The following is a 26,144-nucleotide window of genomic DNA, read 5'->3' as shown; positions in this document are numbered from 1 at the left end:
AGCAGATGTTCCGTTTTTTCTAGTTCAAAATTTCTTTTGCTACTACTCTGCCTTTATGTAAATAGCTGACTCTAATTGATTCTCTAATTTAGTGATTCATAATCTGTTGTGAATCTTCTGTTAATTTACATGAGAGTGTTATTATTTCCCTGATTTAACACATCCTGTTTTAGAACACCCATCAAAGTTGATGGAAAATTTTTTCATGTCACTTGGATGACATCCTAAATGTAACTTGAATGCCATCTTTCGAAAGTTGCAAAGTAAGGGGATTTCCTGTTCTATTCTTCAGTTGTATATCCTGAAAGTGAGCTTTTACAAATCCTCAACTGCCTTGTCAAGGTCTGATCGCTTCTACTCCTTCTAGCACTATTTTTTCTGGGTAGTTTCCAACTGGGGAAAAATAAATGGATCATATATTCTTATTTTTCTCATTTTTACTGAATGCCCTGTTACACTCTAAGTCTTAAAACTGATAAGAAAATTTCTCACTAAGTTCAGGTGATGGGACTATATTTATTCAAAGACTACTTCTCACCCCCTTCATTTTTACCATATTTCTGAGTGGTTTTTGGTCTCCCTATGGGACCTTTCTCTACCCAGTGGCAGCTCTGTAGCACTTTCCTTGCCCCTTAGAAAACCAGTCTGAGTAAGAACGTGGGAATAAGCCATGGGGTTATTTGAAGGTCCTGCCCTGGGGGAGCTGCCCACCAAACCTTTGCACTTGCAGGCAATGCAGCCATCTCAATGCAGATCACTACAGACACAAGGGCTCCTCTACCCTCTCTCCTTGAATCTATGTAAGTTTAAGGAGCACAATGCTCATTTCATCATCTTCTCTCATTTTTCTCTATACTTATATTATTTTGGGGCAAAGTGAGGTATTCTTTAGGCACACTTTTCCATGGCAGTCACATCCTAGGCTCTTACTAGTCATTTGTACCATTTCACTTTTAGACAAACTCCTCTCTCTCACACCCACAGTCATCCTTTCTCCTCTTCTTCCAGAATTAATCTTTGGGGGTTTTAGGTTTTTTGGGGGTTTTTTGGTTTTTTTTTTGGTTTTTTTTTTTTTTTTTTTTGGTGTTTGTTTTTTTGTTTTTTTTTGTTTTTAATGGTGATGTTCTATTTAACCCTCCTCTCATTTCTCTTTTTCTCAGGCCTTCTTTCATTCTAATTATGTCATCAGGTAGTTTCATACTCGAAGTCTGAAACTTTAAAATGCTTGCTGACGGTGCCACAGCTTCATGAGACAGCTGCTATTTTGCTTTCCTTACCAAGTTTCCCAAATGGAATGTATGTATATACACACATGCACTTGCCTGTAATTGTCACAAAGGGCCCCATTCCCCCATCCCTTCCAATGTGCTGAATCCTTTGCAGCCCGAGCTTTGACTGGGGTCTTGGAGTCTTGCAACACAGATCTGCCTCTGCCAGCAAACTCACACCAATTAAGCTGAGGGCTGCAGCTATCTCTGGAATTGTGAGTTAGCTACTAAAATAGCACCAAGGAGCTGCTTTCACATTAGCATGTCCTTCTGGCAAACCCTTCCTTGACTTCAGCATTGCTGGTTCCTCTTTAAGACTTTAGTTTACCATTGAAATGGCATGAAGTATCTGGGATATCAGATTGCAAAAAGGGAAGTCTGAATCCTCTAACCCCAAAGGCCATGGTCACCTTTATCTCTACAACTCTGACTATGTGCTGAATAGGGCAGAAATCAGTAGTTTGTCTAGAGGTTTGCCACCTCCATTGTCACCTACCAAGTGGTGACAGCTCATCCAACAGTGAGTCTGTGGTTTAAATAGATGGTAGTGTGCTTTTCTGGCCTATAAAGGTTCAGCACAGGTTTCCAGAAACAGTGGCAGAATTCCTGAAAAGTTTTCTGAAGCAGCCATTGCCCCTGGGTTTGTCTGCTGAAGCTAAAAGCAGAGTCTTCTCTCTGTGGCTGATGGCACTTTCTGCCTTAAAATCAGCTTTACTTCTTTTTATTTTGTAATGAGGTCTTTCCTCATCCTAACATACTCTCTGTGGGGAAGAAAAACCCAAGAAAAAAACGCTTGAGAACTTTTTCAAAGTTACCTAGGAGCTCAGGTTCTGGAACAGAACAGCCATCTCCATTTCTGGTGGCCCTTCCAGAGAGATCTTGTGCAGTGTCTGGTTGAGGTACAACTTGGCAAAACTTGGACTCATTACAACACTCTGCCAAACCAGAATTTGCATGGCATCAATTTTAGCAACTTCAGGAAACTCTAGCCTTTGACTGCTGGGACCCACAGTGTGTTGTGCAGTGGTGGACAGCTAATGAGTCAGGGAAGTTTCTCAGAACAAAGAAAATAAAGAGTGCAATTGAAAAAAAAAAAAAAACAAACACAAAAACAGTTTCTCTTTTTATGTAGCAAAGTCATATTAGATTATGAAGAACATTTGAACTTCCCAGTACTACTGACCCAAAGACATTATTGTAAGAAGAAGATGCCTGGAGAAGTTGCTAATGCCTCGTGCAGATGGTCAGAGGTGAAAGGCCTCAAGCCAATAGCTGAGTACAAGTGCAGCCTGGAGCTTGGTGGAACACAGTGATCACAGAGGAAAAAACATGCCACCTAACAGCAAAGAGATTGCCAGTCACTTCAGCTTTCCAAAAGAATAACTGGATAGCAAAAGCTCAGATGCCAGCACTAGTGACAATCACAGCTCAGAGGTGAGCAGCAGTATGGAGCTGCAATGGTTCAGGAACTGACTGTGCACAACAGAACCTCCAAGGGATGGGCTTCTCCACCTGACCTCATGTTTCTAAAAGATTTTACTCAACAGGCACCTGCAGGATTTTCAGGAGTCAGTCATGAGTACAAGAGATCACTCTCAACCACCACAACTACAAAGATGTAAAAGAATTAGAACACAAGGCCTTATAGATAATTTCAGACACTTTATCTGTGTATGGATTTGCATATGCGGGATAGAAATAAAGGTCAAAATAAATTTCTTCACTTAGTTATTTTTGGAGGCTTCTCTTGTGACCCAAAATAGCATTTTTTCTACTTCTTAAGTAATCTGCAGAAGACTTTGCTTATGAGGTGGCACTGAAACACATACTTTCCCTGAAGCACTAGAAAAGGAACTAACTGCTGCTCCCAGGATATCAAAATGGATTCATAATATCTACAGCAATACCTATTCTGCAACCCCAAAGGTATCACAAGAGTTATGAAATGGAACAGATCTTCAGCCCTAGCTCCCACAGAAATCTAACATCAAAAGTAATCTGGACAGTACAGACATGAAGAATAAAATCTTGTCTTCTGCATTCTCTGCAGCAGTATGACTGTAGAAGAGTCAAAATTAAGTACAGAAATCATGTTTTAGTTGTGCAAAGAAAGGCAAGTGAGAAGCATTCTTGCATTTACATGATGCTTAGATAATGAGCTATAACTACATAAGGATCAAAGAATTAACTCACTAATTATGGATTTGGATAACCTGTAGCATTGCTTTTTCAGGACTGTTCCAGTGCTCATACTGTAATTTATATGTTCAGGAACAATATGGTTTGAGAGTTTTGACACACTTGCAGCACTGTCTCACTCAGCTTTCTGCTATTTGTCTTGCAGTAGGTTTCATGGTGAGCAAAATGGAGAAGACCTAAAAGTGAAGCCTGTAAAGGAGATAGAGGGTTGGTCCAGCTTCCTGGTTTGCTGACAAACCCAGCCAGGCTGGCCAGCGAGGACTAGGACTGCAGTTTTCCTACTGTACTTCTTACTCGCCGATTGTTCCCAGGTATTTTCAATGCCTAGGCTTTGCAGACTTCCTCAGTGACAGAGGAGGAGGGGAACATTTTGAGGGTCTGCTTTTTTTCATAAGCTTCCTCCCAGCCTGGTGATAAGCCTGTTGTGGAAGCCTGTGCCCCCTTTGGTTGCATCAGCTCCTCAGAGAGGAGGAAAGACCTGGAGCCAGGTTATCAAGCAGCCTGCTCTCTACAGCGATGGTCAAGCCACTATCAGGCCCTTGACCCAGCCCCCGGCTGTCCGGCAGACACAGATGAAACAATGAGCGGTGCCGTGCAGAAATCTGCTTGGAAAAAACTCCCTCTCCGCCTGTCTATCAGGGACCAGGCTTCCATGAATGCAGCTATTATGTGTGCTTTAACTACCAGCCACGCGCTTGGTCCTGTTCCCAAAGAACCCAAAGGGAACGGTGTTATTGACTTAAGTGGGAGCAGAGGCAGGCCCTCCACAGCTCGGGGATCCAGCAGCTTGCCAGTGCCTCTCCAAGAGCTCTGTACATGAAGTCAGGGAGGCTGCTCCCTCTGACACGGATGTGTTTGCTGGGCTGAGCCGCGAGCCCACCTCCACGGAGGCGCTGCGGGGGCCTGTGCCATATTCTGCTCCCTTGAGAAGAGGGGCATGCTACCACAGCTTCCCCACAAATGTTTTGACAGAAGGGGCTCAGGACACGAGAGCACAGAGGCCAAGGCACGAGGCCACACCTGAGCAGCAAATATTGCTCAGCTCAGCAAAAACCATTCAAACAAACAACATATTCCTAAAATAATTTGCATTGGAACAAAGCTTTCTCACGAAGCTTGTGCTTCTGCAAGCCATGTATTTTCCTTGGCACTGCTCCAGGCTTAAAAGCAGATGTAAATGTTACCAAGGCTCAGATACAGCAACTTCTTCCCTCCTGGCAGCCAGGGAAAGCTTACAGAAAAGAACCAACAAAACCTTTACCATTTGAAACAGCAACGCCAACAGTCATTGATACAGAAATGGAAGAATGAATCGGGCATAGGAGTGAGAAATGACTTCTACCAAGCTGCTCTCAGCTGGAAAGAGGGGGAGCAACGCAGCTGCAGACAAACACTTAATAACTCCAAGTGTTAATGTGAAGGTGTGTGTGCAGATGCACATCAACCAAAGGCTGCTTTTTCAACACTTTCTGCAGCTTTCCTGTCCCTTGGTCAGCCTCTGGCTCCCTTCACCAGTGTCTGGCATCACTGAATGGGGCTGGAGCCACTAAGGACTTCTCTGAAGGCACTGGACACTTTCTTGAAAGCCTGGGACTCAAGAACTTCCCTGGAAATGTAAGTGCTGACATTGAAAGAAAGCAAAGCTCCCTACTATATTTCACAGCATACCACAGCTAAGAGGTAGGCAGGTCTGCTCTGTGGGCAACTGCACACCGGCGGCTGCAGAAAACCAGGAAAGACACCTAGTCTGGTCATCAGTGCTTCTGGGGGCTTTCTTCTGGCGGGCCTCCTGGGAGACCCAATTCATCAAACTTGCTAGAAACAGCAAAATGCATTCCCGTGGGTGTGTGGTTTTGTGTAACAGGATCCCCCTCCAACCCAGACGTGCAAGTCCAACGAAGGTCTGACTCGAACGCATTACTTCAGCCCTCCCTTACTCATCGCCTACAACCCAAGCCCCAAATGTTAACGACTCAGCATGTTTTATCACAGTAGCATGTACACTTTCAATCATCATTGGAGATGAGGAGGGTCTAGGTTCAGGCACCATGCCAGGTTAAGTAAAACTTTCCATGAGGAAAGCTATTTGTTTTCTCCCAGAGCTGCGAGGCTTGTCCAAGAGGGAGGAAGGGAGAAGCTCGCCCAAGCCAAAGGTGTAGACAGTGTTACTGGACTTTACAGACTACCTGAATGTTGTTCTAATGACATTTGGACTACTGGAAATCACTGGGTGAACTCAGGAGTTTTCAAAGGCATAATTGTGGCAGAAGCAGACTAAACTTAATGCCTTAAGAGCCAATCGCTTTAATCATGAAGCTGAGATGTATGAAAAAGGATACATTTCAGCAAAAGAATAATTCTGTCTGCTATGGTTCCTGTTCAAATAAACTATATCACCAAACCACGTGCATTTCCAGAATATAGAGGAGTAAAAAAAGAACATATGGTTTAGACGCAAAAAACTTTCATATATACTGTATAGGAGATATATGGACTTGTCAGACATCTAACAGTTCAACACTGTAAGCAATTCATGGGAATGACATTAGCAATAGCTCATATTACATCCAGGAGTTACAGCTTTTACTGCAAAAGTTATATTTAAAAGAGCCATGTTCAAAATGAAATGGCTGGCAGGACTGCAGCTTTCAGTAACGCTTTACCTGTGGTTTTGCCACTTTTACATACTTATTGGGGGCTTAATACTCCCAATTTACCTTTTCAGAGTAAAATACAAGTCGCAATGAGTGCATTCATTGGCATGGTGCTATAAAACTCACAGCTGTGCAAGACAATCACAAGAACAAAAGCCTTCTTGTTTTAAAAAAGATGGTTATGTGGTTCTGATACTTTCTGCTAGCCACATATCCAAACATCAGATACTTTTGTTTATGGCCTGTGTATTTTCATCTTACTATGCAAAGATTTATAGATCTGATCAGGATAGAGACCTTTATGAAAGAATTCATGTGGAGAGGAGGAGGCTGAATTAATATACAAAACTTCAGACAGGAGATCTGTCTTTCAGATGCTGTTATTTCAGTTCTGGCTCCTACACAGGACTCAGGACATTCTGGAATTTTTTTTTTAACAGCATATGGAACCCTGGCCTCATGGCCAGCAATGAGAGTGTGCTCCTGATATCAACAAGGCTGCCACTGCATCTCAGAAGTTGAGATTAGAAGCCAGGCCTTCAGTACTCAAGAACAGAGTAATCAAGTACCTTGATTAAAGAATCCTCCAGGATGCTGCTTTACTTTCATTACAAACTACTTTTTGTAGTTTGTAATGCTACAGTTTTGTGTAATGCTAAAGTTTGTGCACTAATGTAACAAATGGGATTACAGAATGTACAATACACCTTGAAATCTGCTGAGAATATAAGTAATAAATTTTTTCCTGCCAGTATCAATGTGTTTCTCCCTTTATTTTTCAAAATAGCTTCATTTTCATCTGTAATGAAAACTACATTCTTTGATGTTTCTAAAAGCAGGAAATAATTTCACAAATGAGTTTCATTCTGCTGCAGGTAAAATATCTAATAGCTCATGGGAATGCCAGTTACAACCTGAAAAATATTTATTGGCATCATCCATCCTGGTAAAATGAAAGACTTGGAGGTCAGTTCTGTGTTTCACACAGGCTACACTAGGTCCAGGAAAGGGAAATGGGGATGAGGAAGGTGATTTCAAGTCACCTACAGCATCTCCTGTTGTGAGCCTGGCCAGTTCCCAGCTGCCTGGACATCTGGAAAGCTGTGTGAACTTCCACTCTCCTGCCTCTGGCTTTGGGTTTCTTCTACCACTAAGAAAAGCAGTTAAAATTCTGAAAAGTTGCCTGAGCTGCCCTAGTCAACACAAAAGAAGGAGGATTAGTTCAAGAGCAGACTAGCATAGCTTTTGACCCAAGTACTAGTTAGGTAACTGCAGAGACAAGCACACTCCAAATATAAAGATCTCAAAGATATAAATTAGGTAAATTTTCATATCTGGTTCAAGGGACCAGGAAAAATTATCAATAGCTTGTAGCTTCCCAAAACTATCCATCTCTTTGGACAATACTAGTTCCACTTCATGTCTCAAAGGGTTGTATAGCAGACACATCAATACCTAAATAACATGTATTTTCTTAAAAGAAATTATAGCATGGACTTGTACTAAAGAGGTCTCTCAAGCCTGTCTGCCTAATGATTTTCCATGAGCTCCAGCACCAAGCACCCCACAGTCATCCCAGGTTAGATCTGAAAGGCAAACATCACTTAACCTTCACTGCCTAGGGCAGGAGTGGCACAAGCACATGGAGACACCCTAAGTCCCAGCATCACATACCAGAGTGCCCCGGTGTCCTGCAGGTATCTACAAGAGCTCCTGGTGCAGAGGACAGGATACACTCCCTCTCCCTCTGCAAAGGACCATGGACTTTCACAGAGGACCAAAACCAGGCATAAATGTCCCAATTTCAATGGCTTTTAATCAAATTTTCCTGTGAAAGCAGCAAAGGTAGTCAGCCATAATCTTTCTAAGAGGCTGAAGTCAAAATGATTTGAAACGGGTGCTGGTATCCAAGCCAGATACCTTTCAGTATCAAGAGCACAGCCATAATATATCAGGTATCACTTTACGGCGTGAGTTTTAAATATGTTCTATATGTGGAATCACATATTCACATGCTGAAATTGACAGCACATTTAATGAGTAGCCCAGGTGGCTACTGTAGATTTTTATTTAAAATAAGATTGCCAAGACCAGAACTTACTTGCCAAAATGGAATTCTCTTTGTGTGCTCCCTTTATATTACTTCAGCTACCCACCTTTTACGAAAGCAGAAAAATGTCATATAAAGGATCTCTATTTATATAAATTCATTGACTATTTTTTTCCATCCATACTTTGCAGTGTAAATGGTCTATATTTGGACATATTCCAGAACTAAAGGAATGAATATTACTTTGAATTCATAAGCTGAAACCAAATGATTTCTGCTTATACTGGTCCAAAACTGCTCTATGTATATTAGATGCATAAATCAAACCTTCCTAAAGTGGTAAACAAGCAACCAAATTTTTATTATTTATAATCTGGGAAAATCAGTTGGATATTTTATTTTTCTGGAAGTCCCCTAAGTATGTTAGATGTCAATACCTCACATTTCTTAAATAATTTTAGATAAAAATGGAGGTATTAAATAGCTACAAGATCCTGTGAAGATATACTTATTAAAATGAGTGATGCTTTGAGAATTTAATTTTTAATGTCATTAAAATATTTCATTAATCAGGGATGAGGAAAAGAGTTGTTATACTCAGAGTATCAGGCAAGGAAAGCAGTTAAGTACACCTGACCTGTCTCTGGCTTTCATATTGTTCACAAATGCTACAGATATTCTACCCACTCCTCCAACAAGACTGGGTGGATACCACTTAGAGGTGGATATACTAGTAATTAAAAATGGTGATACCATCAAAAAGCTGCTATTAAAAAAAAAAAAAAAAAAAAAAGTCAGGTACATGAAAAAACGAGTTGCTCCTATCTGGATACGAGCCACTCGCCAAAACTCACAGTGCCTTGTTCCACTGTTATGGTGAGAGGTGTGAATGAAACAGTACCATGCACAAAGGTGCTGCTGCATCCGTGCTTTGCCTTTTCCCTGCTGATCTCAGTGAGCAGCACCCCCTGGGACACCAGGAGTAATCACTGCTGGTTTCCAGGCAGTCACCAGAGTGGCCAAACTGCCCTTTGAGACTCTGCGACAGAGCCCAGACGCCATCCTTCCGGAACTGACAGGTGAAGGGGATTTTTAACCAAAACAGGATGAGTGTTTAGATAGTTGCTGGGGAGGATAAGATCACATCAGAAGTGGCTTCAACTCACACTTGCTCCGGCCTACTGGTGAGTAGGGGCTTCTGCCATCCAGAGTGACCTGGCAGCACCTCTTGACCCACAGCACCGAGCTTCTTGTCCCGCTTTCAAGGGCTGGACCCAGCTAGCGGACATGACTCAACTGTGTGGATTTTGCTATTTTGGGGAGGCTAATTTTCCATTAGTCTGCTCTGCTGCTCCATAATCAATTGATATGACTTGAAGGAAGCAGCAAGAACATGTGTTCTAATCTGAGCAAGTCAGATTAAGGCCACCCTTTCCATAGGAGCCTGCAGTTCCATCAGATTAAATGTAATGTGAAACCAATGTCTGCAGCGGTGGTGAAAACACTGCCTTCATGAAATGCATATAGCATATACCTAAACAGGCTTCCAGCCTGACTCACAGCTTCATGATCCTGTGCTGCGTGTCTGAGGCATGTCAGGGCTCTGCATGGTTTGAACAGGGCATCTTGGCCAGCACAAATCCAACAAGAAACACTTCCTGCCTTTAGCCCTTCATTCAGGTACTGAGAAAAATATAAAGAGGGTAGTAGTCCACTTCAGATATACATAGAGTGCATAACCTTTTCTTCAGGCAGAGAGGTAAGGTTTAGTTAGGAAAAGGGTTGAACATGTGGGTTGAACTCCATCAGTGTGATTCCTGAGACAAACCTAAATATAATTTTAGCCATTTCTGATTGACCCCCTTGACGGAACTGGTGGTACTTAATTCACTGAACTACAAAGGCTTGGGCTTCTTCCTATTATATGCTGTTATCAGGACTGTTACGTCTTTCTTGGTCTATAGTTCTTGGTCAGCCACAGAAGGATTTTGAAATCCTGCTGGATGCCAAAGGAAGTATATGTGGATTTGGCTAGCTGAAGAGATCTTCAAAGTCAGCCTCAGTATCAGTGCAGATGTATATAGTAGCTTCTACAAATAGTTCTGATCATCTGTTAGAGGACTGGTGTGCGTGTGTGTCCAGAGGAGAGTGATAGAACAGAGATGAGGTTAAAGGCAAAACCATTTACACTTTGTCAGAGAGAATGAGCATTTCTGAAAATACTAAAACCCCTCTCTCAGTCCACATGGTAACAAAGCCCCTCTGTTCCTCCATGAGAAACCTAAAGCAGACATGGCTGAGGAGCTTCATTCACCCTTCATCCCTGAGACACATTCCCATGTCTCCAGTAGGGACCAGCCAAAGGCAGCTTTTATGGTTCTGTCTGAGAAGAGTTTGCTATATTTTTGAGAGGTAAGGCAGGAAGGCTGCCCCTTACCTGCACTTTTCTTCAAAAGACAGCTATACACTAGGTTTAGTTATCTAAATTCTCATCTTTACATAGATAAATTCTGTTTTTTCTCAAACCCAAAATTCTGTCAAGGCATGGCTTTTTTTTAACTTCTGTACATTTCTCATTTAGCTTGTTGAAATCATGCTCCTTGCAGCATAGGTAGTGATAAAAATGGACACTGTATGAAGACAACCTTGTCAAAAATACGTGTTGTGCAAAACTAGTGACCTTATCTCCTAATTTAGGAAAAGTTCCCTAGACCTCTCTATCATGTAACCAGTAACAACTGTGAAGAAAAGTAATTTTCCTAGAGCTGAAAAGCAAAGCGCTGCTACTCAGGCTCCAGAACATTAATTTTTAATCATAATTCAGTGAGTAGCATGCTGTTTAAAGTAGAATGACAAAATGTCATTGTTAAAAAAAAACAAACCAGTGCAATGAATTGTCCTTAAATTCTCCCTAGAGGACAATAACGTTCAGATGTTCCTTGGCACCAATTAGTTTCAATGCAGCCATTTACGTGGCATTTCTTCTTCAACAAGCATGGTATGTTATATAAAGTTACATGGCTATTGGAAGGGAATTCCCATCCTGCATTAAGGTAAGTGTCCAGAATACTACTGGGATACTTAGCAGCAAATGCTAAATTGCAGTTCAGTAAGGTCACATAACCAAATTCCATATTATCCCTTTTATTACCTTCAATTAATAAATATTTGGGAACTAGGATCTTACAAGTTTATCACAGCATTTCAACTTTTCAGTGCTGCATGTAAAATATATATACATACAGAATCTTACAAAATCAGAAAAAAAAAAAAGAAAAAAGAAAAGAAAAAGCAGCAGCAAGGCCACAATAAAAATGGAAAAAAAGATAGTCTTAAACATCAGATGCAAACAGACTGAAAAGTGACGCTGAAAGATATGCTTCCATTTTTAATTTGAACCTTCTCAACTGAAGTAGAGCAGTTTAACATTTAGTTTCAGTGAACAGATTTGCACATCAGATGTTTCACTGCATTATGAATGGGACAATGTTAAATATGTTTTTACCGCAGGTCACTGGCATGGGCATAAGCCAAGAACATACAGTTAAGATTATTACAACATAGCTATTGATCATGCAGCTAGAGGTCTATGCTGACAACATTTAATGCTTAGATAATGCGGTTTCATTACTGAAAATGAAATGAAAGGGCCTTTTCCTGTATGAAGACAATCCAAGCAAAGTCTGCACCTTTCCACCAGGCCATTAACAGAACTTTTTTTCCACCAGGATTCAAAAGAAGAGGGACTTAAGGGAACTCACTGATAGAGCAACATGGTGAACGCAAACCTGTGCTGTGGAAGACTTACCATCATCCAGGTACATCTGGTCCAATTCCTCAGGTTCTCGCTTGATCGTTACAGGAATAGGGGCCAAATTATGATTACTTTCCTCATGCAACTCTGGCAATGACAGTGGTTGGGTTGTTGGAGACTCATTTCTGTGAACCTTCGGCAGTTGCTGCTGCTGTTGACCCATTATGGATGAGTGAGTTGGACTGCAGGACTGCAAATAGGTTGGCTCTTGGGTAACAGATGGAACTGGAGAAGAGGGACTGTTGGGATAGAGTGTTTGTTGATAACCAAGGGGACAGCTACTGCTCAGATGTTGACTCACCTGCGGCTGCAGCATGACGTGAGATGATTGCTCGGGGGGGCTTGGGTGCACAACTATAGACCTTGGCACTTCCTGTATGGTGGGGACACCTCCAGCGGGCTGCTGAAGTCCGAGGTGACTGTGGCCCGGGTTGGGGATGCACTTGTAAGGAGAGGATGAAAGATCGTGCAGCTTGGGGCTTGCGTTGGGAGAAGGTGACACCACCGCATTTCTCTGCTGACAGGAGGCAAAGCCGGCCACGAGGCATGAACCAGGATCAGGGGGCATCATGATCTGCTGACTGTAGTACGGTTTAGAGAGAGGGCTTAAGCCTTGGTTCATTGGTCCACAGGTTTGAGCAGGCTCATAGTCATCTGTGGGTTCTGTTTTTATAATTGGAACTGTTAAAAGAAAAAAGGTTTTAAATAAACATGAGTTGCGTATTGGTATGATCAAGTTGGCTTGTGTCTAGGATACCCTTTGCAAAACAAACAACGCTGTGAATAAGACTCTGTGTGTCTTTTGCCTAGTTCTCCCACCCTATTAAAAAAAATGAATGAGTCATCAGCACAAGAAAGTCACAGCTGGTTCTAATATTGAAAAGGACTATTTTCTTTGGACTCTCCTCCAGCACTAATGTGCTATAAAAATCTATTTGCAAATAGCTGTGCTTCAGTGGAAGCTTTGGACCCAAGGGCTCCATGGATTTGTAGTAATCAAGGCAAGAATTTTAACTTGGATAGACTACTGCATTTCTACAGCTACCGATGGTCCATTTGATAAATGTCTGTACACGCAGTGAACTGGAGAATAATAAGGTAGAGATGGGGCTTTTAGAGTTCAATGAAAATAAAGTTGCAAAGATACATGACAAAGTGCTATGTACAAGAAGTTTTCAATTATGAGGATATTTTTGAAAGAGTAAGATCTTATTTGTTTAGTTTTTTACATAATTGCACTTGATTTTCCTAATGCCAGCTCCTAACAAATGTTAGGCAGTCTCTGGCTACCAAGAAAAACTGATTCCTGTTTTAGAGACCTCTGCTTGCTCTACCCACTGTTCCAAACAATGCCCTAATTGAGCTGTCACGTCTCTAAAAACTACCAGAATATGGACAGAAATGATTGTCAGTGAGCATCAACTCAGTCATGACAAATGCAGAGCTGCTTTCTCCAATCAAGGAAAGATCCTTTGTCAAATTGAGGTATCTTCAATATTTGCTTTCTCTCTCAAATCAAAGAGAGATGTCTTTGAAGCTTCTCCTACAACAGATGCAGTGCACAGGCAAAACTGACCCAAATTCTCTGTAAGGAAAATTACAAATAATAGAGCCAAGCTAGACCGTAGATGTGCTTCTTTCTAGTCAGATGCACCTCTAATGCATGCAACGATCAAGTATGGATGCTTAGTGGCATTTATCGTCTTTCTAAAAGATTTCTGGTGACACTAGAGAATATTTTTCATAATATTCTACTAACCAACCCATTGTGGCACAAAGGTAATAATGAAAAATCTTTTCACAACTCAGCTCAGATACACGTGTGTTGCACGAGTGTCTCTGACTGTATTTTTATTTGCATGTGTTTTACAAAACACTTACACATTTTCCAGCCATTTATTATGTTTGTGTATGAGTCTTTTTGAGCCCCTTAAAAAGCACGTGTCCATCTGTACATATAAAACCTCTTTTAACACTCACAGATTTTGTTGGTGGTGAATGCACTTCAATACCCTTGTTTTAGAGTCCCTGAGCCCCTTGTTAACTTTGTTCCTTTTATGTTCTTTTACATGTAGATGCTTGCAACACTTGTTTCAAGATTTCTACCACCCCAATAAAAACAGGTCTATATATGTAACAGATGTACAGGTGCTGCTCAACACAAATAGGCTACCTGTGATGGACTGTCATTGGATTTCTCATAATCTTATTTTCACCAGCTTGGGTGCTGCACACTGGCTAGCAGGGCTACTAATGCACTTGGTTGGAGAGAAACAGATTCCACATTCAGTGACAGCTTGACAAAACCACTATCACACCCTTTAGGAAAATGCAAGACCAAAGAAACGCACCTAGATAAACACAGCAACTCAGATATTGTAAGAAAATACCTTTAATAAGTTCCTGAGCTAGCAAATATTCTCACATGTTTTATATTAGGTTCACTGTGCTAGCACTAACCACAGCACAGCTGGAAATATGATGGTTGTTGAACACTGAATTTTCCCAATATATCACTGTTATAGAAACACCTGTGCTAAATAATTCCATGCTCAACCACTGGCAATACAACTCCAATAAACCCTGGAGTTGTCTGACTTGTTATAACCCAGGGAAGGATTATAGCTCTGGTGGCAGGCAGGCTGGAGGCTTTACAGAAGACAGGTTCCTGATCTCAGGCTGGCTTTTCATTGCAGCTCTTCTGCAGCACACCATTGCATTTTATTGTCACTTCAGTCTGAGTTTTTTCTTTAAAAAAGCAATGCCATGGGGTCCATTTGGAGGTCTGGTTAGTGGTCATGAATACTGTGAATTTTTTTTTTGTGTACACATACTGCAGCCAATGGAGGACCACCAGAAAGTCCTGCTCTGCACGAGGTGAAGGACTGATGGGTGGCAGGGACTCTACTCCACACCTGTTAGTACAAAAACCCACTTGGAGATGGTGACAGCAGCCAAAGACACTCCTGGTGCCTACAAATTCAGAGGGAAATCAAGAGACTGCTCAGGGCTAGTCAGGGTTGTTTTGCTTTGAACTAATACTTATGGGCATCAGTTATTTAATGGGAAACAAATTGTCTTTAAATGGACAAGTACTACCTGCACTTATGCTTAGAGCTGCCTGAACCTGTTTGACTGAACTGTCTTCATTACCTTTTTTAATGTGTTTTTTCAATGCAGTAAAGAAAGTCAGCCCTTGCTCAGTTTCATATATTTTGTTTGTATGCTAATCTCGCCACTAGAATAAGTATCACACTAGAAGACAGAAAAAGTATTCCTGCTGAAATGGTGAAGGGATTTGTATCTGACTTTTCTGTGTTTTGCCAGCTGCATAGCCATTAACCCTGTGCAGAGTGAGTGCGAGCATCACACAGACTGGGATGGCAGCCACTCAACCCCCTTAAAAAAACAGCAAACGTCTTCATGAGGTACCAGTTTGGAGAAAGGAGGACTGTAAGATTTTTTTTTTTCCCAAGAAGAAACCACTACTAATGATCCAGATGATCTGGAATCATACCTGTAAAGCTGAGCATGCCAGAAGAAACAGAAGACATTAACAGTCCCCTTCCAGCCAGATCTCAACTTTAGTATTTTACATGAATAAAACATAGTACTTGACTTGGGGAGGACACAATACCACAAATTGCTACATTACACCAGTTAACAGCTTGTTTATGCTACTCTGTCCCATTACTTGCTTCTATCCAGCCTATGTATCTTCAACAAACAGAGTAACAAAGGCCAAAAATCTTTGCCAAGGTTTGTATTTGCAAACTCAACTCAAACTACCTGTGCGTCTGATCTGGCCATTCTGAAAGTACCAATAATAATAAATATTAATAAAGTATCAATTCTGATTGTGTCAGAAGTTGGTGCAAACCACCTTACATTTTTTCTTTGAAAGGGCAACTGTTTTCTTCCACTCTTCAATGGACTTTAGAGGGCTCGAAATAAGAGCTATGAGAATTTCAAAGCACACCTCCCCAAACCAATGCAGGTAGCTGTATTCACTGGCTACCCACTTACCATCACAGTGTCTATGGTGTTACTCAAACACTGTAATGAGGCTACAAGGAACTAATACATCCTCACCCAGCTGGGGTGTGCAACTACACCTGACTTAGAACTTGATACAAACCTTAGTACCTACCTTCACCGTTTTCTTCCAGATATGCAAATCACAGAATACCCTGACTTGGAAGGGACCCTCAAGGATCAAGTCCAAATCAGGGCTCTGCACAGGAGAACCCTAGGCAGTTCACAGGGGAGCCCTCTGCACAAGACAACACAGCGGACAGCACAGTTCACAGGCCAGCTTGTGTTACCACTTATCTACTGACTCATGATTGATGAACTGCCAGTCTTTACAAAACCAAGGTTGAAAAAGGGGTTTTGAGCCCTTTTCTACATCCCCATGGAGGCATGGTAAGCTAGCTGTCATAACACACATCCACTTCGTCACTGACTTCTACAAGTGAGTATTTCACAGAGGGAGATGCAATGTGATATAGTCAGCACCTCTAATTTTCTCAGGATTAATATTTAACAGAGAACAGTATTAGCCTAACTTCTAGCTCAAGTATTTCAAATCTTGAATTACTTGATAACACCCTTCCAGCTAAAAGAGACACTCCTAGTCAGTCACACAGCAGGCCTGGGCTGGCAATTAACTGCAAAGTCCTACAGCTGTTCAGAACCTGTGAGCACTTTCAGCAGAAACAGTCACTTCTTAAATCCAGCAGAGCCATACCAAACAGCAACAATTGTTCTGTCTCAGAACTGCTCCATGGTGCTGAGGTAGCACCCAGCCTTTCGGACTCTCAGCTGGCTAAAACAAAAAACTGTGGCTGAATTTGCGATACACTGAGATTTACCTATAATAAACTGGAGCAATGAAGCCAGAATTTGTGAAATTGTAAACATAAAAGATGAGACTCAGAAGCCACATTATTCATTTAAGAGTGCTGAAGGATCTGGCCCTTGCCCTAAAAAGGTAAAAAAGAATGCAGGTTTGGTACAGTGAAATTTTTAATGCCTGTTACTTCACAATGCATTAGGTCAGCTGACGGTTTTAAACAGTCCTTGATTTTGAATATTAAAATATGACAGAAGTCACTGTTCTAAATTAGTCTGATAAGTAAATTAATTTCAAATTTGTTTTCAATGGTTTGGTGATGCCTTCTTAGACTCTGAACTCATGTCATTATGTCAACTAATTTAATATGAAGTTCTGAGAACCACGCATTGGCAACAGCCCTAGCTATAAATCAAAGCTTCTTACTCAGAGAGATCAGGGTTATGACATCATACCAAGGCACTGGTGGAAGACAATGGTCCTTCTGTGTGTGTCTGAATCTGGGAGAAATATTTCAGCCAATTCTGCAAGCCCACATTTAAATGAAAGGCCTTTCTAGCAGGTAAAAAGTTAATATATCAAACCTAGAAGAAAAATAACAAATCATGCACATTCAGTAAAGGGAGTCAGAAAGTGCTCAGATATAAACTATACATATTTTTTGACAATTCTAATAAGTGTGCGTTTGCTTTCGCACTTCAGCAATCCAGATGTGTTTTTAAACTTTTTTCATTTTTTTGGGGGAAGGAATGCTATTAAAATATGTGAACTCAAAAAATAAAATCTTATCAAATAAACAGATGTTTATTCTGATTAACATTTAGCTATCAAATTCCCATTTCCATGCAGTATTATCAGTGTAGACATTTATGACACTAAAATATATTTATTTTACTCTCAAGTTTGATTTAACTTATCCAACAAAATAGCTTCCTTTCATGGCGCAGACTATGATGTAGTTGCCTGGCACCTGCACACAGATTTTAGTTAAGAGTGTGAAAATCAAAACACTACTTTTTTCATCATATGAACACACATATTTCTTCAACTTCTGGACTAAATGTCTGGCAATGGGTAAGAATTTGGGATGGGACTTTCAAAGAGAGCTGAGAAGTTAGCTATCGAAATCTCCATTACTGAGTTGAGCTCTGAAAGGCCATTTATGCCTTTGAAATCCTTCCTTGTCAGTCAGTTTTGATACTGGCAGCATACCTTCAGAAGACACTGCACTGTGTGTGACCCCAGCTGCTGTCACTGATTTGCTGCTGGTTGACCAGGGACTAATTAGGGATGTGGACACATCTCCATGTGCAGTTCAGCCACTCTGGATTTGTGCAAAGACAACATCCCGGCAGCTGCTGCAGTACTGGCTGGATCCAGCATACTTGAGGCCTCACCCCTTGTTCTGACTGTGGAGCAGGCAGTGCTGGGGAGAGGCAAGGGGCTGGCTGCCCTCACCAAACATAATCCCTGCTTCAGTAACACCCAAGCAGCATGGCTGAGCAAAACTTTCTGAAATGCCCTGCAACATATGTGCAGCAGTGGCAACCTCAGCGACAAGGGACGAGCACTCAGTCTCAGGGATCTTGTGAGACAGTCAACTACAGGGACCTGTGCAGATGCTGTCTACGAACTTGGTGTTCTCCCCAGGCACCTGTTAAACCAAAACACTTAAAGGTCAAGCTGCTATCAAGCCTTTGCTTTTAGTTACTACATCCAGCGCACGGTGACTCAGACACAAAGGAAGCCCCCTGCCATCACGACGCTGCAGGGAGCACTCGTGTGTGTGCAACTTTTATCTGCACAAGTATCTGAACTCGCCCTCTCTTGTTTGTACATCACTACTGGTGCTACTCATCAGGAGGTCTGACTCTAAAAGATGCCTGCCTACCTGCCAGACCTTTTTGGGTTTTGTGTATAGATTTTTACAGATTCAGATGAATATATACAGATTTATACAACAATAGCTCGGGGAGATGGAAACCTTGTGCATACACCTCACCACATAATCTCGGACAGTGACATTATCTGATTTGGAAGTGCTTTCCAGCTAACTCATTTGCTAAATGCTTTTCAACAGCTAAAACTATTAGGTTATTTTACACATATTTATGAGACAGAAGATTATATACGGCAGCTTGTTGCATGCCCTGCTAAATCAGGTGGGGAGAAGTAGAAGGTAGGTGGAGGGCATTTTGGGTTGTACTAGTACAGAAGGTTATGCATTAGCTTTCTTTCAAAAGAAAGAGATAAAAATTCTTAAAAGGCACAATTTTTCACCATAACACTTTGTTCAATCCTACAGTGTTGAATAGGAAAATCAAGTCCTATGATATGCCCACTTGGGCTGCTCTACTGCTGCTTCCACAGTGTGGTGCAGCACGTAGCTCCACTGCTGCCTTCAACTGGACACTTAAGTGTGCACAACACCCAGTCTGCACCCGCCAAGGCTTTCTATGTCACGTCTGTCAGATGTTAACATCCACCGGGCTGAGGTCTTTTTTGATGATGCTGCACAACATTACACCACCAGTGCTGACTTTATCCCTGCTTGCATGTGAAATCACTGGGAAGCACGGCAAGGAGTCCTCAAAATGCTCATGCAGAGGAGTTCAATGACCAAAACTACAGGCTGGGTTTTTTTCATCTGAAGGGGAATATTTGAAAATTGAGGTACTGACAAAAGATAATTTTATGCACTGGAAGTTAACTGTTAGGGGTGATCATTGCTGATGGTCACAGCCATCAGCACACAGCCAGGGACTTCTACAGAACACTTGTCCACTTGCCCTGCCTTTCTCAGGGCAATCACACAGGTGATTTTTTCCTGGCCTTCCAGGTGAAGATGGAGCATCACAGAGAGGCAGTGTTCCTCATATGCCTCTCCACACAGATCAAAACAGACTCTGTGTGCAGGTCAGATGTGGCTGGGCTCTGTCTGACTGCTGAAAATGGATGTCACCTGGATGAGGTGTAGGCAGTGCATGAAGCATGGGCAGGTCCAGTGGGTTCCCAGGACCTGAGGGTATAATGCTGGTGAGTGCAACACGAGCCTACTCTGCTCCTCCACAGACCTCTCATGGCTCCTGGATGGGAGTGGAGAGGCTCATACACCCAATGATGATGAACTTTGTGATTGTCATAAATGAGAACAGGACTCTGACAAAACCTCACCTGCTTTTAGTTACTCTGCTAAATGTCAAATCAGCCACTGAGTAGCCAAAACTAAATAAACTGTGTCAGTGTATAGTGTAAAAATGAGTAAATGTGATTCTTGCTGTCACCTAAAATAGAAGTCCCCTGGGGCCAACCTCTCACCCCGTCCCTTCTGTTGCCCTGTCCTGCCATGTGCTGGCTTTGCAGCAGTGCAGATGCTCCTGGGGATGCAAACACCTCCAGCAGGTCTGAGGCTCCAAGACTGACTCAGCCATGCTCCGTGTCCCCTTGTTGAGGTGCTGCTGAGGTCGAATTGCACCAGTCACTGGTTACAGTGCCTGCACAACACAGGCCCTGCATTGGCCCTGCTCCCCCAGCAGCCCCCAAATCACCATCGTTTGCATAAAAGACTCGGCTAATAATTTTGCTGACCTCAAGCAGGAAAATACAACAAATACTGAGAGGTGAGAGGTGTCAGGAGACAATCAGCACAAGCCACATGCTGTGTCACATTAGAGTGGCAATGCTTTTCATTCTCATTTCTGCTAAGGGGGCTGATGTCATCTTTTAACTTAGGGAGTGAGGTGTGGGTGGAAGGGCTGAGGTGAAACAGAGGCATGGCTGCTCAATGCAGCCACGAGAAAAGTGTTGCACCCATCTGTATGGTGGGCAGGGGATAATTCTAGAGCAGAGGCAGTAAGTCAGGAGAATGCTGACAACAATATGCCGTGGGCAGCACACACCCTTTTCAGATGTACACCAAGGGGTGGTCCTGCAAGGAGTGGGGACTTGGACTTCATGATCCTTATGGGTCCCTTACAACTTGAGATATTCTACGATTCTATTCTACAGTGTTAAGAGCTTCACTTCTGTGCCACTGGGCTGTAAACCACAATACTGAGGCACATCTAGTCACCACAGGCAGGCTCTCAGCACAGCTACACACCCACAGATTCAAAGGACTTCCAACCCCACCAAGTCACTGTGGCCAGGTTTTCAGAGGAGCTCAACATCTCGGAGACTTGTGCAGATGACTGCAGGGAGGCAAAGGAACTGCAGAAAAGCTGTATCTGTGCGTGAAAGCTGTGCAGTTGGAAATCTGGCCCTTTGGGTAGCGAAACGCATCTCAAAGTAAGAGCTACCCAGAATATCAACACCATTTTAATAAATACCAGAAGCAATGAAATGATCTTTTAATAATGCTTTGAAAATTAAGAAGCCTGACAGAAACAGAAACTGGAAATACTTTATCATCAACTCTTTGCAAAAGCATATTTTACATTCCAGTAGAAGAAACACATCAACTTTCCTTTTTCCTTTTTATTAAATATTTCCTGGACAAACTAGCCTGTCTTTGGTTAGTCAAATATCACTACTTGTCTAAACAAAATTCAAAGAAAAACTTTCCTGTGTTCAACATTCTTGATATCAATACTTGTTGGATAACAGAAAACATAGAGAGCACTGGCTCCTATCTGCAAAAATAAGTCCTTGAATACATTTCCTCTATTTTTTTTATACCTACTTAAAAGAAATCTAAACAGACAGAAATCTAATCGTTATCATTCATTGTTTAAAGTCTTCTGAGCAGGAGAACTCCTTCAGCTTTCTTAGATGAAAACACAGGATTTGGAACCACAGCATACATGCCTGTGTTCTTCTTCAGACTCTCCGGCTTAGTTTAACCCTGAAACATGGTTTTCCAAAATGTTCTGCTGCACGTGACGGAGCTGAACATCCAAGTGTCTGCTCATTGTGCTCTGCTCAGACTTCTGACTGCAGTGCCTGGTCCAGAGCCTTTCTCCTCAAATTTTGATGGGATGTGGCAATGCAAAATGTGTCAGTACTTACCATATGACCTGCAGGAATTCCCCTGTGCCAGAATGGTATGGAAACTACTTACATTTCTGCGCCAGACATGTCTGTGGAGGAGTCTCAAGAGCCTACAAGCCTGCAGGCTCCAGGACAAAACTGATATGCAATTGCTCAGTTATATGTATCATTGAAGTAACACTAAAAAAATGACATTACAGTCATTTATGTACAATATAAGCTAATACAGGATTCAGGAGTTGCTCAAATTTAGCAGAACAGTAAAGCAAAATTTCAATTAATGTGGATTATGAGTACTTAGGTTTACAGTCTATCTCAAGCCAAAGACTTAAGCAAGCCTGTTTTCAAGACCTTGGCTCCTTTTGCAAAGCATCTACTTTCTGTTTTGCTTTGTTACTTAAACTTTTCATTTACAGAGCAGTAAGATTTTCATTTTTACAGCAGTTCTTTTATTTCTGAAGCAGAAACTCATCTTCACCAAGTAAGTCCCTGCTCTGCCAAACACTGGAGCTAACACAGGGAAGGTACAACCCTGCCACATCTCCACAGCACGGAGAAGCCCTGTGGTGGTGAAATAATACTGCTGGAGATGGCAGCTTGTGCTGGCTGCATGTCACAGAGCTGTACTCCATGGAGATGCTATAGGACCATCCATGGGAGTTGGGATGAGTGAGGTCACGTGTCCCTGGATCCACTGGCTGTTCTCCCCTAGGGAATGAGGAGAAATAGGAGCTACAGGAAAAAGTCCCTACTGCCCCTCAGTGGGGGTGGGAGCTGCACAGCGAGCCCATGGCTCTACCGCTGGCCTGTGTGTGCCCACACCCATCCCAAGAGCACAGCCAGGGGGTTCACATAATATTTAGGCTTTAGTCCACATTTGGTATTTTGCTTTGGCACAGTCCAGTTGAACTGTAAAATATATGTCTGATGTGCATCATGAAGCTTTTAAAAGCTCCCTCACACAGAAATTCCTGCAAAACTACGGTAGGCACTGAAATGCAGCATTTCATTAGTCCTAAAGCACAGAAGAATAAGAAGAAGAACAAGAAGCAGCAGCTTACAGGATACTGTTTCATTTGTGTAAAACCACATCTTACACTTCATGATCACTCTGACATTTGCTTGTCAAAACCCTACACTGTCTCTGTTTGTGGGATTTGTTTAAACAACAGACAAGTGTTACCTGGGCCAAAATCCTGCTTATCTCATCTACATTTTTTTACACTGATCACCCAGTGGTTCTTGACTCAAGTAACTTTTTCTGCATGAGTTAAACTTTGGTTTTCTACAATGCCTTGAAGCAGTAAAAGAATGTTGTGACTGAAATCAAATGAAGCATAAAATGACTCCTAGAAATACAGCAGCATAAATGAGTGATTCAATCACTGTATGTGGTTTCTAAATACATAGCGGAGGTGATTGTATCTATCTTTGAAAGGCACAATGGAAAAAAATACCAGCCACAGAAGGGCAAAACCTTACAGCTGTAACACAGGCATTACAACACAAGCATAAAAAAAACATACTATACTATTAATTCTGATGATTGCAGAAGCACATTCACTTTTACCACTGCTATGGGAGAGGATGCAAAGAATGCAACATGTTTTTCAATTACCTATATGCACATATACATGTGTATTAAGAGAATGTGAATGGAGAACCAAATAGTAAGGAAAGAATATTTACTAGGAATACCTGCTTTCCTTTACCCTACCCGGGTATTACATTTTTTCTTTCAGGTTTCCTTAACGCTGAAATGAAAAGATTTCACTTGAATTTAAATTGGTACAGCAGACTAAACAAGATTCCTAATGTTTTCAACAATTACCATAATTAAAGATGTCTTTGCAGAATAAAGCCTAGGCTGGTTCCCTGATGTCACTAAGTCTGCTGTCACTAGTATGTATCCCCATCTCTTCACATCAAATGTTCCAAACAGAGAATAGCGATAGCATAAACCAATTCTGCAGGAGTGCACACTATTCCCTGTAGGTTCAGACTACAATGGTAAAAAAAGGCCTATGTAAAGGCTGGAGGGAACATGCTGCTTAATAAACAGCAGCTAAGAAGAGGCCTGAATCTGAAATATTTATGAAGGTAACTTGGGTGACAAGGCAATACCTGATTGCCTCTACAACTGATTTTTGTTGCTGAAAAGTGTTGTGGAAGAGAATAACAACTCTTTTTCTTTCCAATTTAAGAGATGAACAGTCTTTAAATGTACAGACATCCCCATTGGGAATGAAGTTTGCATAAGTAGGCTGATTCAGTGAAGCATAGCTACACAGAACATATGCAATAAGCTCTCCGTTGCCATGTCAGGCTTCCTGTACTCCTATTTTTAATTTAAGTCCCAATAAAAGTGCACGCATGCTAGCTGGGTGAAATTCCAAATGTGTACTTTATGGGATTTCACCTACAAAAAGTTAGCGTGTCTCTTCAAGTCATGTGACATGACTTTAATATTGCTTTGTTGGTATTTTCCCACAGAAGGATTCTTTTCACTTGGAAAGTCTACACAAAAGCATAGCTTAATATTTTTTTCTAATTCCTCTTGCTTCCCAAATGACAACAAAACAACCACCTTTCTTTTCCTGCTTTCCCCCAAACAGTGTTCTTGGTTAAAAAAAAGCCATTTCAAATAATAATTAAAAAAAAAATCTGAATTTACTAGCTATTAAAATCTTCATACAAGCCTGCTTGGAATTCAGCCATCATGAGTGACTTTATTGTCACTTCACAGCTACCAATATAAGCTAAAAAAAATAAAAAACTGTCATACGTTTCTGAACATTTGCCATCCATGAAGCATTTTACACAGAGCATTCCAATCTCTACCCACATTGTCCATCTCAATTTTCACCGTGTGCAAGGCAGCAAGGTGCGAGATGATGGCAAGGGGAATCCACACACCATCTCCAGCTCAGAGCCCAGCATGCTTAAAATATTGTGGTGTGAATTTAGAAATGTTGTTTGAATGCAATTTACCCTCTGGGGTTAGAAAGGGTTGACAGCAGCTTAGCAGAGAGCTCAGTGCCTTCACAAGCATCTGAGTTTGTGCTGTGGCTCTTCAGCTCCCAAAAGCAGAAGTCCTTGTTTCACCAGGCCTCTGCCACCAATGCAAATGGAAATAATCTGCAGGGGTGGTCTCTTGTATGGGCAGTAGAGACAAAGGCAGCTCTCCTGGATACATTCTCACTCTCATAGCACCAGGTATACTTCCAAAATATTCAAATTACTAAAGAATTATTAGAACCATGTATCATCATTATCTCTCACTTTTACTAGCAGAGATAAGGTATTTGTTTTGTTACCATTAGCAGGAAGATAGGTGAAAAGCTGGTACTGGCTTCTCTTTCTTTTCCCGTTGCAGACATAGAAGTTGACTTGAACAGGGCTGGTAATTCTCTGATTGCGGAAAGGGGGTATCTCAACCACCAATGAATTCTGCAAAAGCAACAAATCAGAAAGTCAAGGCACAACTAAGGCAGTCCAGCTGTACAATAGTATTGAAAAGTTAGCCCCAAGAAGGAAGAGAAACACTCTCTGAAGGGAAACTGGTGGGCTTTGTGAGCAAGGATGGCTTCCCACCATGCCCAGTGTCCTTGCCAAGGACTCTAGAAGTGGGGAAATTATTTTAGTATGGCTCAGATCTTTACAAAATCACTAGCCCTCACTACTTCCCTCTGGACAGCAAGTATCATACTGCATACGCACAAGGCTCTATCCAGCCTGCCTCTGTCAAGAATCTGGGACTACAATCAAATTGTGGTCTCTAACTGAGCAGGAGAAAGCACAACGGCTCGGTTGGCAGGTCATCCCTGATGTATCTGAACCTAACAGTATTTCCTTTGAAAGGCATTAGGACAGCATTACTCAAATATTTCCATTTTCCACAGTGAAATATATTTTAATATAACAACTCAGGGAGTTTTAAGCATGCTAGCTTCTGTGGATGGGAGAGTCACTGTTGCAACAGTGCAACATGAAAAAGGGCTGGAGAATGTGCAAATGATCTTCCACTGTCAGAAACCAAATACTCCTGCATGGGGCTAAGGAATGACTTAGCTTCTAGGGCATCAGCTCACACATATGCACAGTGAATCTGCTACGACCATCAAAACCTCCCTTGGTGCTTTTTGAAAGAGTAACAGGGAATTCTCTTCTTAGCATTTAGCCTGAATTTGGCTGAGATCTTTAAATTGTTTGCCTGCAGGTTTGCAAGTATTGCATATTCCTGCAGACGTGGAATAGTGGATGTACTTCCCACTTAGAGTCATGGCTGAGGGAGCCACACTTCTCCAATGTGGAG

At 41.8% G+C, this 26,144-nt stretch overlaps 1 protein-coding gene across 5 annotated transcripts in view; it reads right to left on the bottom strand.

Annotated features, from left to right (window-relative positions):
- NFATC1 (nuclear factor of activated T cells 1) overlaps window positions 1-26,144 on the bottom strand; it is a 110,311-nt gene that overhangs the window by 19,758 nt on the left and 64,409 nt on the right. For 2 of the 5 annotated variants that reach the window (XM_041464279.1, XM_041464280.1), the window contains exons 8-9: window positions 25,147-25,279; window positions 11,980-12,666 (exon numbers count right to left, since the gene is read on the bottom strand). In XM_041464279.1, the coding sequence (XP_041320213.1) occupies window positions 11,980-12,666; window positions 25,147-25,279 (820 nt within the window). Of the gene's footprint in view, window positions 1-11,979; window positions 12,667-25,146; window positions 25,280-26,144 lie in introns of those variants that run through there. The other 3 variants (XM_041464281.1, XM_041464282.1, XM_041464283.1) reach the window with 3 other exon arrangements.

The sequence above is a fragment of the Pyrgilauda ruficollis genome, unplaced genomic scaffold (assembly GCF_017590135.1).
Source record: "Pyrgilauda ruficollis isolate IOZ18807 unplaced genomic scaffold, ASM1759013v1 scaffold178, whole genome shotgun sequence".
In the NCBI taxonomy this organism is placed as follows: Eukaryota; Metazoa; Chordata; class Aves; order Passeriformes; family Passeridae; genus Pyrgilauda; species Pyrgilauda ruficollis.
Note: the sequence above shows the minus strand (reverse complement) of the source record. Positions and strands in the feature narration are given on the sequence as shown.